Source organism: Neomonachus schauinslandi, chromosome X (genome assembly GCF_002201575.2).
Source record: "Neomonachus schauinslandi chromosome X, ASM220157v2, whole genome shotgun sequence".
NCBI lineage: Eukaryota > Metazoa > Chordata > Mammalia > Carnivora > Phocidae > Neomonachus > Neomonachus schauinslandi.
Window position 1 is genome coordinate 95,112,783 of NC_058419.1, and position 17,801 is coordinate 95,130,583.

Here is a 17,801-nt window from a genome sequence, read left to right on the forward strand (position 1 = left end):
AATGCTGAGAAATATTTATTAATTGAGGTATATGATTTTAAAACATATTTTGAGACCTTTGTGTAAAGAGCAGTACTTCTGAAAGTGTAGTCTTCTGACAACCTACACTGCAATAACTTATGCTGGTAGGGTCTTAACCCAGACATAATGAATCAGAATAACCGAGTGTGGACCTGGGAATCTAAATTTTGGTAAGTTCCCAATTATTGATTACTGACTTTTAAGATCTACTAAACAAGAAAAAAGGAGTTCTAAATATTAAGTCCCCTAAAGAGTGTCTAAAGTAAAAAAAAATAATTATAAGCAAGTTGAAGCTCAGATTACTTTTCTGAAAAGTGACTGTAACAATAATTTTATATCTAATTTTCCATACTACAAAAAACATTAGTTATTTGCTATAAGCAGAGCAAACTAAGACGAACAATCCAATTAAACTATAGTATGAAGAGACTGTTATATATTTGATACTCCAACTGCCCACCAATCTCAAATCTCCCAATAATATTTATTGATTGATTGAAATACTTAGTTGATTGTCTTAATTTGGGAGAGATTTTGAGAGTGTGGGACTTTTTCTTGCACTTATTTCTCTCTCTTTTTATGTATACATAAAGCTATGTACACCCTGATTGGCAATACACAATGATCACTACATATCTAACATAAATATTTATTCAACTCTGGAGGTACTTTAGATAAGATTCAGAGGGCCTCCAGGGACAAGATTTTCATAAACTAATTCTAACATGTCAAATCAAATGCACTAGACATTGCCTCTCCCTGTCCTGTAAGTATCATTAACATGTCATAACTATGCTACAGTGTGTACTTTATTACTTTACTGCTGGTGAACACTATAGTCATAATTAACCCTGAGTCAACAACAACTCAACACAGTGTTTTTTTTTTTAATTTCAAAAGTTTTTATTTAAATTCCAGTTAACATAGTGTAATATTAGTTTCAGGTGTACAACACAGTGATTCAATACTTCCATAAAACACCCAGTGCTCATCACAAGTGCCCCCCTCTATTTATCCCATCCCCCACCCACCTCCCGTCGGATAACCATCAACCATAGTTAAGAGTCTGTTTCTTGGTTATATTTAGTAAAATAAATTTTAGACAGAACTTTTTATTTTCCTGCTCCACCTATAACTGGAAAGGCACAGAACCATGGGGATATTTTGTGTGGTGTTGTCAACACAGTGTTTTGTTTACATCAATCAACCCTCAAAATGGAAGTTGAAATTTGTAAAACTAATACGATAATTGGTAGGTACACCTTTATCCCTATGTTATTTTGTTTTGCTCTTCAATACAACTATTGATGTCTGGAAAAGAATCCACTTACACTTAAACATTTGAATCAAATCACTAATACCACATTTAAATTTGAATTCAGTAGAAAGAGTGAATAATCTCAAGACTATAGCTATTTCAGTAGAAAAGAAATGAAAATTGCTACTTTACATATATCAGTTACTGCTTCATTCATTTATATAACTTTTAGGTATATAACCCATAGTGATATTTCACAAAGAGAATATCACACGAGATCAAAATACAATGTATACATGTATGTGTGTATGTATATTGCAGATATAGTCATTTTGAAATGTGTGTATGACAGTTTTCATCATAAAATAGATGCTCAATACACATAATCAGTGACTGAAGATTCAATTCTTGCTCTCTCAACAAATATGCCAACTTTGAAATACTCATTTAGTTAAGAATAAAGCTATGAGTTAATGTAACCCCTGCCATTAGTGAGCACACACATACCTATAATGGAGATGTGTCCTTAAGTTCCTAAATTCATCAGGCCCGAATTTCTAACGTTTTGACTCAGACCCATTCATGGCTACCTTTCCTTTTTCCACCTTTATTTCTGGCTAAGTAGGGTAGAAATTTGAGAGCAGGGATTGGGGTGGAGGGCATAATTACTGATCAGAGAGGATTGTGGGAACTGAGTCCATTGATAGCAGTCACCGAGCAAGGGTACATGTCCAGGCTGAACAAGGAGGCCAAGACAGAAAATCCAAGCATATGCTGATGAGGCAGAGCCAGGGTCTGACGGCAGAGTCAAAAAGAGAAAGGAGAGACCTGAAGAGCTGAGAAAATGCGAAAGGAGTGGCAGTCAGAGGATTTCCTGAGGTCCTTTGATTGGATGGAGGGAGGCTTCTTTCCCTGAGATCTTAGGGGAGGAAGCAAGAAGAGGGGCAAGTACCATTCTTTAGAGCCTCATCAGCATAAGGATTTGTATGCACCATCTGTAAGCAGACAACTTAGAATGTCAGTTAGGTGGTCCTGGAGAAGACAAGTTAGATGGGATGAGTTCAAGACACTGTTCAATCACTTACTCACTGTATGGCTTTGGGAGATTTCTAAGCCTCAGATTCCACATCTGAGAAGCTTCTCAGAGTTTTTTTTTTTTTTTTTTAAGATTGAGTATAGTCACATTGACAGAGCTCAAATGTGGTACCAAGTAAGTGTATAACAAATACGAGTTTCCTAGGCTATTTGAAGCTTTTGTGTAGCATCCTGCTCCTTATGGGACTCATTAATGGTCTCCTTTGGAGAAGTGTCTACTATTCTCTGAGTGTTTAGGCCATCTCCTCTTTAGTCACCTGACCTCATTCATCATTTAAAAGTGGCATGAATTAAGATATGAATAGAACCCTGAAATATAACCTTTTCATCACCTTGCCTTGTGTAATGTTCAACTGAAAGAACTTAGAGACAACATACAGTAGAATTAAAGAATTAAATAGAATTTAATTAAATAGAATTAAAAGATTCTTGAATGTCAAAGGGCAATATTTCTGAGGTAAGTGATTAAAATGGAAATAGCTAAAATACCAGCAGAAGAAAAGACTTTAGAGAATTGGCAATATAAAAGTTTGAGAATGAGTTTGCAACTCTAAAAATGTTGCCTTCCTGGAAAAATAGTGCGTTTTGAAAGACATCTTTTCCTATATATCTTATATATCTTACCTATCTGTCTGCCTACTGAAAGAAAAATCAGGAATGCAGAATCTGAAATACTGTAAGACCTCTCTCAGCAAACACCAGCTTGGTGCTTTATTGTGAAGTCTTGCTATCAACTTCCCTAAGGGGATTCTGTGAATTCTGTAGCATCTGCAGAAACACTGACATCTTCTGAAAGATAGCAAGGGACTGCACAGTCCTATCATGAAGTAATTTTAAGACATGTGCAAATATTTAAATCAGAACGTATTAATTTAGTACCTTTTTAAATGAGTGTATTTGGCATACAGGTTAAATATTTTTAACCTTGTCAGTCCTGTTTCCTTGTGGTCCTTCAAATTATGAGGCCCACTCGCCAAGGAATATGAATGTAAGAAGACACGAACATGGTAGCTAGAAAAAACAGAACCCACAAAAGAAAGAGGGAGGAGGTTACGACAGAAGAGAGAGAGAGAGAAAGAGAGAGAGAGACTTCATTACCAAGAAAAGGAAAGGAGAAATATTTTCATAAAGGAAAAGGAGAAAGTGAAGGGAAGGAAGATAGCAGAAGTTGTCTTTTTTTGTCCCCGGTCTCCTCAGGTTGAAGGAAGGAGGAGAACCTGAGGGTCTGAACATTTACTCAAGAGAGAGGGAGTTTACTTAGAAGAGACTGTTTTAAAATACGAAAGACTAATCAATCTTTCATTGTCAAGCTTCCTGTTTTTTGTGTGTTATATAGCAAAAGCATTTTAGACCAATTAAATAAAATTAAGAAGCCACAAATTACTTCGTAATTTATTTCTAATGTTAACAATCTTGACCCAATAGCTTTTTATAACATTCTCATAGTTAGGAAGTGATTTGGCTGCAATTGCCTTGAAAATTCCATTCCTTGGACAGATCCATTTATCAGCCTTGCGTATTGTTCCCGTACCTGGAATTCTGAGCCCTAGAAGTGGTACAAACTTCACAAACACGTATTTTCTTGGTGTCTATCTAAATTTGTGGTTTCCAATCCCAGCCAAATACAATACCTTTCATATTTTAATTTTGTCAGCTCCCTCCTCCATTCCCTCCAGCAATTATTTCAAACCACTGGGCCACTCTTCAAATCTCTCACTCTATCTCCTTTTCTCAGCAGATAAAAATATAAGCACAACTGCACTTAATTCCCAAGTCCCTCTGAGACCTAAGGGAGAAATGCCCTTCCTGTTCAGGGCTTCTCCTTCTACTTCAAGTCTGATCTTAGTCCTCCCAGAGCCTTACCAATCAGTTAAGCCCCACCTCCTTTACAGGTTTAACTTCTGCTCAACCCTGGCTTCTTTCTGCCTATACATATGCTCACATCTCTTCCATATTAAAATGCTGACTTCCTTGAGTCTACAATCAACTTTTAGTAAATACTGGCATGTCTCTCCTTCTCATCACAGCCAAAGTCTTTGCAAGGGAATTATACATTAGATGACATTATGTTCTTAATTTTTACTTAATTATTTCATAACAAGAGCAGGAGCAGATGATCAGGAAAGATGAAAACTTCAACAGGTCAATGATAGTGGTCAGCTTCAGCATTAATCAAAAAAATAGTCATTGGCAATCATGATGAAATACAATTTTGCTCAATCAGATTGATGGAGATTAAGGAGAATGCTACTGGTCAGGGTTTACAAGGTTCAGGAAAAGAGGTAATGTCTGTAATATACTCCTGATAGCAGCACGAATTGTAGCAGTATAACCATCCTGGAGAGCAAGTTGGTTATTTATATCAAAAACCTTAACATGTATACATTTCTTTTGGCCGAACAATTGAGCTATCTACAATGATTTGTGGTAGTAGTAGTAGTTTTAGTAGACGTAGTAATAATATTTGAAAAGATAAAATTAGTAATGTCTAACGTTAGATTTAAAATGTGTTTCAGAAAACTCATAATGAGTTGATTTTCAGACCTCCATTATTTGGTCTTTTAATAAAAAGTGATCAGAAACTTCACATGATCTAATTTAAAAACATGTATCTTCAATATGACATGAAAAAAACCCCAAGTTTTGTTAGAACCAAAATTTAATCCAAATATGCTATTTATAAAGAAAAGAGGGTGCATCCACCGTGGAAAATAGTATGAAGGTTAATCAAAAAAGTTAAAATTAGAAGTACCCTACTATCCAGTAATCACACGACTGGGTATTTACCACAAAAATACAAAAACACTAATTCAAAGGGGTACATGGCAACCCTATGTTTATATGATGATGATACTGGGTGATGTATGAAATTATTAAATCGCTATATTGTACATCTGAAACTAATATAACACTGTATGTTAACTATATGAGAATTAAAATTAAAAAAAAAGAAAAGAGGGAAATGAAACAAAACCAGAACACTAGAATTTCTAAAAACTTTTAAGGAATAAGCATTGGCATATTTGAGTCATGTCATAAGAATCTTACAAATCTATTACTTTGCATATTTGGCTTTACAGATAAAATTGGAAGAACTTGACTTGGTACATGGATTTCTAATTTCTGATGCTGGCTCCACCATTTATAAGTTTATAAGTGATTTCAGCCAAGATATTTCATCTCTCATACCTTGTTTTCTCCTTTATAAAATAATGCTGTTGAAACAACTAACAGATCTCTAAATTGTCCATTATCTCTAATATGGTTTGATTCTGTGATAAAATAAGTTTGACTAATAATTACTAAATAACATATGTAAAATACAAAAAAAAAACTTACTTGTTAGTACAATATTGACCAAAACATCTTCCTTGGTGGGATTTTGGAAAGGTATAACAATAGATGAATGAAGACGGAGGTATGTGGTTATTCTTTCTATGTCTATAGGCTGGGGGAACAGTCCTACTCCAGAGAGGTAGAATATCCATTCTTTAAACTGTTTAAAGATAAACATTCATGACATACATATCCTAATCGCATACATTTTATTTGCAACACTTAATAAATGTAATATGCATAAAAATCTTGGTAGATAAGAAACATTTCAGGGTGCCTGGGTGGCTCAGTCGGTTGACTCTTGATTTTGGCTCAGGTTGTGATCTCAGGGTCTTGAGATCGAGCCCCATGTTGGGCTCTGCTCAGTGGGGAGTTTGCTTCTCTCTCTCTCTCCCTTTTCCCCTCCCCCCTGCTTGTGCTCTCTCTAAAATAAATGCATCTTTATTTAAAAAACCCATTTTGTTGTTAATATTTAATATGTATCATTATGTATTTCTTCTTTTCCAAATTCCTTTTTTTTTTTTTTAAAGATTTTATTTATTTATTTGAGAATGAGAGAGAGCACATGAGAGGGGGGAGGGTCAGAGGGAGAAGCAGACTCCCTGCCGAGCAGGGAGCCCAATGCGGGACTCGATCCCGGGACTCCAGGATCATGACCTGAGCCGAAGGCAGTTGCTTAACCAACTGAGCCACCCAGGCGCCCCAAATTCCTTTTGATTTTATTGAATATTCAATATATTTCTGCACTAAAAAAAAGAGGACAAAAGACCAATACTCAAATATTAAACATCTTTCTATGCATAAAAGGTTATTTATAGCAACATAAAAGAGAAATCTTAATGAAAACCTTGTATTTCTGCTCAAGGTTTTTTAAAAAATCAATTTATCTAGCAAACTGGATCCTAAACACTACATGAAGTTTCCAAAATCCTAGAGTGAATTTCAAATGAAATTCAGATAGTTATCACATGAAGGCTAAGATGGTGAGGCACAGATTGAAGTCCCATTAAAAGGAAGTGTGCACAACTGCATGCCATATTATTTATCTCTACTGCCTAGTACAGTGTATGTTCTGTTATGACATGATAGGGAAGAATGGCTCAAAAATTACATGAAGGAGATTGCATGCAGCCATCGTTCTTATCTGGGTTTCATAAACCTGCAAAGCACTGTTTGAAAATGTTCCCTTTGTGTTCATTTAGAATAAAAGTCCCGAGAGTACAAGAGACTGTGACTCAGTTCTGCACTGAACAGTTTGCTAATGTTCCAGATGAATAAAGAGGTCACAAAATGAAAACCAACAAACAATAACCTAGTTTATAATCTCTTAAACTACATAGGTGTGTCCAAGCCTCCAATAAAAGGGGAAAACTTTTAAGATTGTTTCAAAATTAGGACAGGTGGTGACAGTAAATCCATAAAATGCTATCTCTGCATAGGAAGGATTAAAGGTAAGTTTTATCAGCATATATCTTCAAATGCCTGCACTACTTTTAGTTAGAGATTCTACTAGCAGAATACAAGTGCAGTATATTTTCATTTACAATGTCCTAACCTGACTCCACACAACTGAATGACTAGAATCAAGCATCAGGGTTCAATTATATTAACAACTTTTTTACATAAATTACTTACTTTTTTGGCTACTTAATAAAAATCAATCCTGGATGACAGAAATGAAGTTACTTTAAACCACTGGGAATGAGCCAAACTACAAAAACAAGAAGGCCATGTTTTCACGTTTCACCAAGTGGCCTGGAATATTAGAGCTGCTAAATTAGACCACAACCCACCATTATTGAACACTAGTATCTGACAATTGCCCTGGCATTGCTTAAATTATCCCCTTGGGTTCAGAGAGGGAAATTAAAAAGTATCCAAACAAACGTGCAATAAAAAAACAAAAAGTAATATTGTCCACCCATCTTTACCTCAAACTTTTTTGAAAGAAGACACAGCACGATCTTTAAAGATCCAATTCCAGGGGTGCCTGGGTGGCTCAGTCAGTTAAGCCTCCAACTCCTGATTTCAGCTCAGGTCATGATCTCAGGTCTGTGAGATCAAGCCCCGTGTGGAGCCCCACAATGGGCTCCGCACTCAGTGGGGAGTCTGCTTGAGATCCTCTCCCTCTCTCTTTGCTCCCCCCTGCTTGCGCACTCTCTCTCTAAAGTAAATAAATAAATCTTTAAAAAAAAGATCTGCCTTGTTAAAATTATTTATGTAGAAGGAAATAATCTCTACTACACTCTCTCTTCTGTATGAAAAGGATTATTGTTTTTTATTCTTTAATATTACTGAGAATCAAGCATACTTCCAGAGCATTGCTTCAGTTTACTTAAAAGTCAGTCATCATGTAAGAAATTTAATAGCCTTAAATTTTTTCTTCTGAAGGTAAATTACACATTTTCTTGGAAAAGAGGATACTCTAGTTACCCACTGGTCTTGCACTGACATGGGGTCCCCTATATTATATTTGATTCCATTGCCTCTCAGGTGGCAGGGTTTTGTAACCTCTTTGGTGTCCTGTGGGATTTAAAGCACATATCTCCATTTACGTTCCTCCTCATTAACACTTGAAGAAATAAAAAATAATAATAATTGTCAAAAGGTATGTAAAATTTTCATTGGCAGTAAGAGAGTTATAATCACTTAGCAATCTGTAGGTAGCTGCAAAAACAGTCAAGAAGACAGGTTGAAGTCACATGCCCTGCGTTCGGGTCTGAATTAAACCTCTTACTAGCTGCCTGAACTTAATTTCTTTGTGTCTGTTTCCTGATCCATAAAATGAGATTGATTACTTCGACCACAGGACTGGGTGAGAATGAGTTGATATAATTCTTAGAATGGCATGTAGCAAGTTTAGAGATGCTTAAAAAATTATTAATTACTGTTGTTTTATTTTTTAAAAGATTTTATTTACTTGAGAGAGAGAGAGAGAGAGAGTGTGAATGGGATGAAGGGCAGAGGGGATAATCTCAAGCAGACTCTGTGCTGAGCAGAGTCCAACGTGGGGCTTGATCTCATGACCCTGAGATCATGACCTGAGCCGAAACCAAGAGTTGGATGTTTAACTGACTAACTCACCCAGGCGCCCCTTAACCATTGTTGCTTTTAAAAAATTATTATTAATCAGTAACACTGTGCAGATGAAATAGAATGAAAAAATAATACAATATTTGCAAGATCACATTTTCTACAGTTTCATCTTTAAGTTCATGAAAATATGAGTAAACAAGTCAGAAAATAAACATAAATGCCAGTAAAATGGCATTCCATTAAAATACCTATATTTTAAATCTGGTTGTACATTCTCCTTCATTCAAGTAATCTAAGGATTTAAAAATGCCTTCTTTAGATGCCTCCACAGGTACAATGTAGACCGTATTTCCAAAAGTTCATTTAATTAATCATTTACAATGAACTTGTTTTGCTTACGAAATATGTCAAGTGAATGAATTAGATTTACTTATTTATGATTTTGAAATTTAATGAACTTGACTTGGTCCAAGAATAATCTATCATACCTGAGTACAGTGGAAGGTGATAGAAACTTGATGACCAGTTCTTCCAAGAGCCGAAGGATAAAAGTGAACAGATACTTCTTTGATGGAGTGAGGAGGTATGGTCAGCTGTGTAAATTCAGAGAGAGAAAAAAAAAATCAATGCTTTGTTTGAGTCAGGATCTTTGTGTGCTAGGTACATGCCAGGTTGATTTTCGTGTAATTAGTATGTTGTCTTGTACGTGTTACCCATTCTTAGTATGCCTGCTTGGTGAATATTGGTATAATGGCCATGGTAAACAGTGTTCGGTAGTGTTTACCCCATGTTCTCCCCCCAGACAATGACCACATGGAGTTACTTGCTTTATAAAAGGAAATCAGGATTAATTTTTAAAGCCAACTAAGAACCCCAAATAATAGAAATACACATTTTTTTAAGAACCGATAGCTTATTGATCATCCCAAGATACTTGTGAAACCACTGGGAACCTAACTTGTACCTTGGCGATGTCCGAAGAGATAAACTGATAGTAAGCATAGATGTAAGGAAGGCTTCTTTTTTTTTTTTTTTTTTTTTAAAGATTTTATTTATTTATTTGAGACAGAGAGAATGAGATACAGAGAGCATGAGAGGGAGGAGGGTCAGAGGGAGAAGCAGACTCCCTGCTGAGCAGGGAGCCCGATGCGGGACTCGATCCAGGGACTCCAGGATCATGACCTGAGCCGAAGGCAGTCGCTCAACCAACTGAGCCACCCAGGCGCCCGGAAGGCTTCTTTAGTATACAATGAAGTGTTCCTTTTTGCCCTATCATATACACACTCAAGGTGTGGCCTGTTAGAATAACTTGAGTCTGAACAGTATTAGAATGAGTTACCTCTTTAGAGATTGTGAAAGAAGCCAGCAACTACATCAAAATGCTACACTGTGAATAAGATGATATTTAACATTAACACTTACAGAATGATAAAATGAAAAGGCGTATGTCTGAAAAGTAAGTTTATTTTTTTCACTACTGTATTTTGCCAGATAACTTTTGAAAATATAAAACTGCAATATAGCAGTGTCATTCAAATCCCTGTAGAATGTAGCACTTAGTGCTTAATAATAATGCTCTGATAATGACCATGAAATACAAATACAATTCATTGTTATATTTAGAACAGTCACCTCCTTACTATCTATATATGTGTGGTTTATCTATAGCAAATATTTTTATCTCAGGCTGGCTCTCCCTTTGATAGTTAATCACTTAAGTTTATGCATACATAATGAGTATAAATTAATTTCAATATCAACCTTAGCAAAAAAAATAAGAAAAGTTGTATTTCATGTATTCTTTCAATTTATCAAAAAGTTCTCTAGATAGATCGATAGATATAAGGAAATCATCTATTTCATTAGAAAAACCATATACCAGTACATTAACTTGGATTTTAATTCTAGTTCTACCACTTACTAGCCAGGAGGTTTAAGTATTTTAGCTTCTCTGGCCTCAAATTCCTCTTCCCTAAATATATGTCAGAAGCACGTGGCACAGATTGAGATAGTGTATATAGCCAACCAGGAACTCAATGAAATTCCTTTATTTTCACCTAAAATTCACGAATTCCATGAATCCCATGGTTTCAAGGAAAAGGAAGATAAACACTATTGGTTGGAATTTATCTGCAGCAAATGTACTGGTTTAGTATAATGGAATATAGATAATCTGTTAAATATAGGACCTTTTGGAAATTTGCAAACACTTAATTCCAAGGAAGTGTCATCATAATAACCAATTCCAATATGTGAGTTTACACTGGATCTTAGTTGAAGAGAGAAAGATTAGTAGGACAGCTGAGTAAACTTAAATTTGAACAGGATACTAGATGATGTGGGAGATTAATTATGCCATTAAGAAATATAATCTGAAAAAAAAAAGAAATATAATCTGAAGTACTTAGTGTTGAAATAGCATGATGCCTACAACTTACCTTCAGACTGAACAGTAAGAAATGTAAGAGAAGACAAATGTAGCAAATCATTAACATAAGAACCAAGGTAGAAAGTATAAGTTTGTGCTTATATATGCACAAGCATATATAATAATAATGCAGAGCATTATTATTAAGCACTAAGATTAAACTATATACACAATGCTATACACACAATTGTGTATATAGTTTAATCTTAGAATAACTATACTAAAATGTACACACATGCTTGTATTACTTAACACTGTATTTTCCATAAATTAAACAGAATATGGTGATCAGGATATAGTTTACAAATAACTAAAATTCCTCATTAGAAACTGGTGTTAGCAATATAATACTTAGTGATATCTAATTTGACACATTATGGAAGTTAAGAACTAATTTCATATCATATTATTATTAATTGGTAACCAGTCATTGACAAGAGATAGGTAGTAAGATACACATGAAATCACACTGTAGATTTCTTAAACAATCATTAAACAGCAAATAGTAAAAGCCTTTATTTAAATACTATATCTACTTAACAGGGCTTCATGATTTACTGTGAGATGCTCCGAAGAAAATAATCTATCACAATTACCATTTTGAAGTTTACCTGAAAACATGGTTTTGGTATTCACTGTACATATTTGGTATCATATGCTTGGAAACAAAGATTGATGCTAAACCTTCAGATCTTGTTTTGTTACTTATGGGAGGAGAAAAGTGATTGGGGCCCATTGACTCATTCTAGTCTATGCTAGGGACCAAGGAATGAGTAAATGGGGTAGAGAAAGGAGAGAGGGTCAGAACTGTTCACATTTTTTGGAACTGGGGGACAGGTGATGGGCAGGAATTCATCAAGTGCTGGAAGGAACTAGCCTCTTGGAACCCTGGAAACATAGAAAGATTGCTGAGTCAATATCATACTACTGGGGAATGATTTCCAAATCTGATTACTAAAATGGTCCGAAATAAAGCACAACCAGTTCATTTAGAGTCCAGTGATAATGAGTATGATGCTAGCATACAGAATTTTAAAAATTTAGACGGACACGATATTGGTTTCTTTGATCAATTAAAATTGGGGGGGAGATATATATGTATATAAATTCTATTTTTAAATTTTAAGCAATTGAGACCTTGTTAATTAATAAATCAAATGATAATACTCCATGGTGTCCCAAAATCAGTACTGAAAAATGCTCTAGTAGTGGTAGGTTATTTGGCTTTCCAAATATACTTACTGATGATCTGTTAACATCCAAGACAAAATTTTCAGGATTACTGTTTGTTGCTTGCAATTCTAAGGTCTCGTGTGTTGGATTAACTAAAGGAATGATCTGAGTGACATACCTGGAAGGAAAAATGGAGTAAACTTATTCATAAACTTGTTCAATGATAATTTTATAAACTTGATGACTATCATGGGTTGAACTGCATACCTAAAAAAGATGTATTTAAGTTCTAACTCCCAATACCTCAGAATATGGAAAGAGGGTCACTGCAGATGTAATTAGTTAAGATGCGATCATACTGGAGTAGGATGGCCCTTAATCCCTTATGACTGGTGTCGTTATAAGAAGATAATGTGAAGACACATGAGAAGATGAGCATATGGCAATGGAGGTGGAGACTGGAGAGTCAAGGAATACCAAGCACCTCTGAGTCAAGGAATACCAAGGATTGCTGGTAAGCACTAGAAGCCACAAGAGGAAAGGAAGGATTCTCTCTTATTGGTTTCAGAGAGAACTTGGTCCTACTGAAAACTCGACTTCAAATTTCTAGCCTCCAGAACAGTGAGACAATATGTTTCTGTTGTTTTAATTCACCCAGTGTGTGGTACTTGTGATGACAGGTTTAGGAAGCTAATACAATGACTTGTGTGAGTTTCAAAATAAGAATAATCATGTATGAACTAATGACATTTTGCTAAATTAGTCCTTGATTTTCTATTTTGGAGACCAAATGTTATTCCACACTGGGTAGTGGAATATATCCCAGTTTTAGGAGCAATATTTACTCATTATTTTATAACTGTTAAATTCAGGCAAAAAAGTTAACAGTTTAGAAATAATAACAATGAGTAATAAATTCACAAAGTTCTGTCCATTACATCAAAAAGATCCAAACCAATGATGAGTAAATACAAAAAAAAAAAAGTGGCTGATATTTATGCTCAAAGCAAAGAATAATCAAGAGGATTCATAATTCTCACTTTACCATCATTTCTAATACCTTTTGATGTATAGCATGAAAACTGCCATGCTGTAGAAATGCAAAGTAAAACCACACTGAGATACCACCTCATACCTCTTAGGATGGCTGTCATTTAAAAAAAATAGTAATGTTGGCAAGGATGTGGAGAAAATGGAACATTGGTACACCACTGGTGGGAATGTAAATTGGTAGAGCAACTATAGCAAACAATAGGAGGGTACCTCAAAAAATTAAAGAAAACTACTATATGATCCAACAATTGGATCCCAAATACTGGGCATATACCAACTATTTGGTATATACCCAAAATAAATGAAATCAGTATCTTGAAGACATAACTGCACTCCCACATTAATTGCAGCATTATTCACAATTGCCAAGATATGGAAATAACCTAAATGTTCTTCTACAGATGAATGGATAAATAAAACATGGAATATACAATGAAATATTACTCAAACTTAAAAAAGAAGGTAATCCTGACATTTGTTGACAACATGGATGAACCTAGAGGACATAATGGGGTTTTTTTTAAAGATTTTATTTATTTGAGATAGAGAGTGAGCAAGAGAGCAGGAGCAGGGAGCAGAGGGAGAGGGAGAAGCAGGCTCCCCGCTGAGCTGGGACCCCGATGTGGGGCTCGGTCCCAGGACCCTTGGATCATGACCTGAGCAGAAGGCAGATGCTCAACCGACAGAGCCACCCAGGCACCCCTAGAAGACATTATGTTAAGTGAAATAACTCAGACGGAGAAAGACAAACACTGTGTGATCTTACTTATATGTGGAATCTAAAAAAGTGAGAAACAGTGTAAGTTCTGTGGGAATTAAAATCAATTTCATTGCAAAGATTAATATAACTTGATGACATTAGAAATGGGCAAAGATACAAAAAGTAAGAAGTGTATGTAGCCTGTGATTGCCAGTGGACCAAGGAGCAAAATATATTAACTAAAAGGTACTTGATTCATTGTTCATCCAGAAAAAGGTTTTCAATTGAATTGAATTTAATAAATATTTTCTTTAATTGCTAGTTTTCCCAATAATGAGAAATGAAGTTTGTAATTACAAATGTATATACTGAGGATTGTTGATGCACATATTTATTACTTAGGGACAAAATTAAATTTCTTGAGTCTAAAATGTTGTTATACTTATTTCTAAACAGTCACGATAAAATATTTTTTCATCAAGACTGTGTCAAACCTATTAATATAGAATAAGAAGGGAAAATTAAAATAACATTGCTGGTCAAATCAAAGAAAAACAAGAAGATGATTTTTTTAAAAATATTTATTTATTTTTAGAGAGAGAGAGAGAGAGTGAACAAGTGTATGGAGGGCAGAGGGGGAGAGAGGTATCCTGAAGCAGACTCCCTGCTAGCACAGAGCCCCATGCAGGGCTTGATCCCAGGACCGTGAGATCATGACCTGAGCCAAAATCAAGAGTTGGCCACTTACCCAACTGAGCCATGCAGATGCACCAAGAAGGTAATTTTAATGTGAACCAAGTGGTAGCTCCTTAAAAACCATTTCCAGGATGAAGCATATGTGTGAATTCTGAATTATTTTTTCAACTTCTTATGAGTCTTAAGCTCTTTCAAAATAAAAAGACACTAAAAAAAACAAAACAAAACACAGTGCTGGGGCGGCTGGGTGGCTCAGTCGGTTAAGTGTCTGACTTTCGATTTATGGCCGGTGGAGTGTAAGTAAGTACAACCAATTGTGCATTCTTTGTTGTTATCCACTAGAGTACAGTGATATTGCATTCCTATGTTTGTACCCAATAGAAATGAGCACAAATGTGCAACAAAAGCATATACAATGTTATAAACAACATATTTCATAATATACCAAACTGGGAAAAAAAAACCCAAAAGTTGATCAACAATAAAAAGGAATTTTTTTTTTTGCAGCAATGAAAATAAATGAAGAACGGTACACAGAACAACATGAATGGGTCAATAACTCCTGACTATCATTACAGAGTGTCATATTTAAATATGAGAAAGGGGTACTTGGGTGGCTCGGTGGGTTAAGCGTCCAACTCTTGATTTTGGCTCAGGTCATGATCTCAGGGTCGTGAGTTCGAGCTTCGCATTGGGCTCTGTACTCAGCAGGGAGTCTGCCTGAGATTCTCTCTTTCCCTCTGCCCCACCCACCCCTACTGTCTCTCGCTCTCAATTAAATAAATAAATCCTTAAATATGAGCAAAACAAGTATCAGGGAAAGTTTTGAGTAGGAAAAAAGAAGAACAAAATTTATAATTAAAGACAAAGGCCATGACCATTCATATCTTAAGCATATCAGAAAAAATATTACCAAAATGAAATAAGAACAGAACATTACGATTTTTTAAAAAACCCAAAAATACGTAAAAGAAACATCCAAACAACAACAAAAATGGTGTTGGATGTTGATAACTGTCATGAAAATTCAACAAAAAAAATGGAAGATAAATTCAGGTAAATCTATCTGAATGCAAAAGCACAGATGTTGGTTAAAAAAAAAGGCCAAAAAATAAAAAAATTAAAATAGCCCCCAAGTTCTAAAACTAAAACATAGATGTTGTAGGAAGAGAGAAAATAGATGGCATAATTTGAGACTTCCAGAAACTGAAAGTCATGTGTTTCCATATTGAAAGAGACTCCAACTACCTAGAAAATGTATGAAAATAGAACAACACCAATTTATTAAACATTTTAAAAACACTGGATACAATTAATGGCCATCAAACTTCCAAAGAGGATAGGGATCCAGAATAAGGCTGGCTAAAAAAGTAGTTACTATCAAACATTTTTTAATATTATGCAACTTTTAATTACATACAGTATGACTTAGATAAAAAGAAATTACTCTTTAGAACAACATGACCAAAAGTAACAAGAACTCAAAAAGAAAGAGAAAAGGTGGGCACCTGTTAGTGGAATGGAAAAAAAAAAAAAAGATTGTAAAACTGGTTGTGCTAAATATTTTCACATAAGTGTAATACATTTGTTAATAATTTTATATACATATATAGCTTTCATACATTAATATATTTTTAAAACAAGAAAAAATATAAAAGTAGAAATAAGTTTGTTAGGAAGTTAGAGCAGACACTGCTGGCACCCTACCCAGTTTCCCTGGAAGATTTTTACCAGTTCTCTACCCTCAGACCCCAACTTCTACACGCTTGCTATTCATTTTCCTTCCGAGACCTTCAGACGATTGCCCTTGGGTCTTGCTATCTCCTCAACTGTACAGACAGTAGAAGTGCCTGGGAGTTTATACCTCTTCCCAAGGAAGCTTATAATGACTAGTATGGGAATTCAAAAGCCAAGCATCTCTGCATCAAGACAGGACAAACTCTGAGATGTAATTTATGCTACAGAGCTCTCTGCAGGATCAGATAGTTTGGGACCGTACCTGCAATCACACCCTTGCTTAGCTTCTTCCCTTTTCTTATCCTGCTTCCCCTATTCTCTTACAGGTTGTTCTTAATGGGACCACTTCCTTAATAAATCACTTGCTACAGATTTCTTTGGCTACAGAACTGGCCCTGGGAGAATTCAACACTCTTCTGGAGTGCTAAGGGAGAGAAATTAACAAAGAGGTACAGATTTGCCCACTAGTGCACATGCTCTTTAAAAGTACAAACGTGTATCATCATTTGGACAAAAAAAGTCTTGAGACCTAAAGTTTCATTTATCCATGGTGACTGAAATGCAGGAAAGACAAGTTGCAATGGCAACAAAAACAAGAATACTGGAGGATCTACTGGGCCGTTAAAATCAGTCCAATACTATAAGTTATATTTAATTAAAAGCCCTTTATGTTATTACACATGCATGTTGTTTCTTTCACATACGGTAGTTCCAGGGTATTTTAGGTTTGCCTTCAGGCCTAACATGCTGTATTTTGTTTGAAGTAAGATTGCACCAAATCCTCTTGCAGACCCGCATATTTCCTAATCACCCTTTGTTAAGTATTGTTAATACAATCATTTATGGTACTGTAATATGAAGCAGGAAAGATGCCAAAGGATATTTCTGCTAGAGAATGTAGAGACTTTGGCATGTTTTTATATTCACAAATGTTATTTATTTGCTTAGAGATTATTATCTTTTAAGGGTTTGTAGGACAAATCTTTGGATTTCCATTGGATTTTCTATGTAAATCCACTAGTTTGAATCTGGAAAATTGTATACAAGAACATTCTCCTTAGTCTCTTTTCAACATTTAGTGACCTAGGGCAAATCACTTAGCATCTGTAAACCTCAGTTACCCCATTTGAAACTGAGGCAAATCCCCCTAGTAGGCATATTAGTCTTAAAAAACATTCATGTAGCTTATATCTATGAACAATGTAGTAACTTTTGGGTCTAGAATTTCCTTTTAAGATGATATGGCTCAAAATATCCTCATCCTGAAT

The 17,801-nt window shown here is 35.2% G+C and overlaps 1 protein-coding gene across 1 annotated transcript in view; it reads right to left on the reverse strand.

Annotated features, from left to right (window-relative positions):
* Positions 1 to 17,801, reverse strand: part of CFAP47 (cilia and flagella associated protein 47) — a 506,331-nt gene that overhangs the window by 106,388 nt on the left and 382,142 nt on the right. The window contains exons 54-57 of the mRNA XM_021681266.1: positions 12,417 to 12,525; positions 9,570 to 9,572; positions 9,235 to 9,339; positions 5,714 to 5,870 (exon numbers count right to left, since the gene is read on the reverse strand). Coding sequence (XP_021536941.1) covers positions 5,714 to 5,870; positions 9,235 to 9,339; positions 9,570 to 9,572; positions 12,417 to 12,525 — 374 coding nt within the window. The remainder of the gene's footprint in view (positions 1 to 5,713; positions 5,871 to 9,234; positions 9,340 to 9,569; positions 9,573 to 12,416; positions 12,526 to 17,801) is intronic.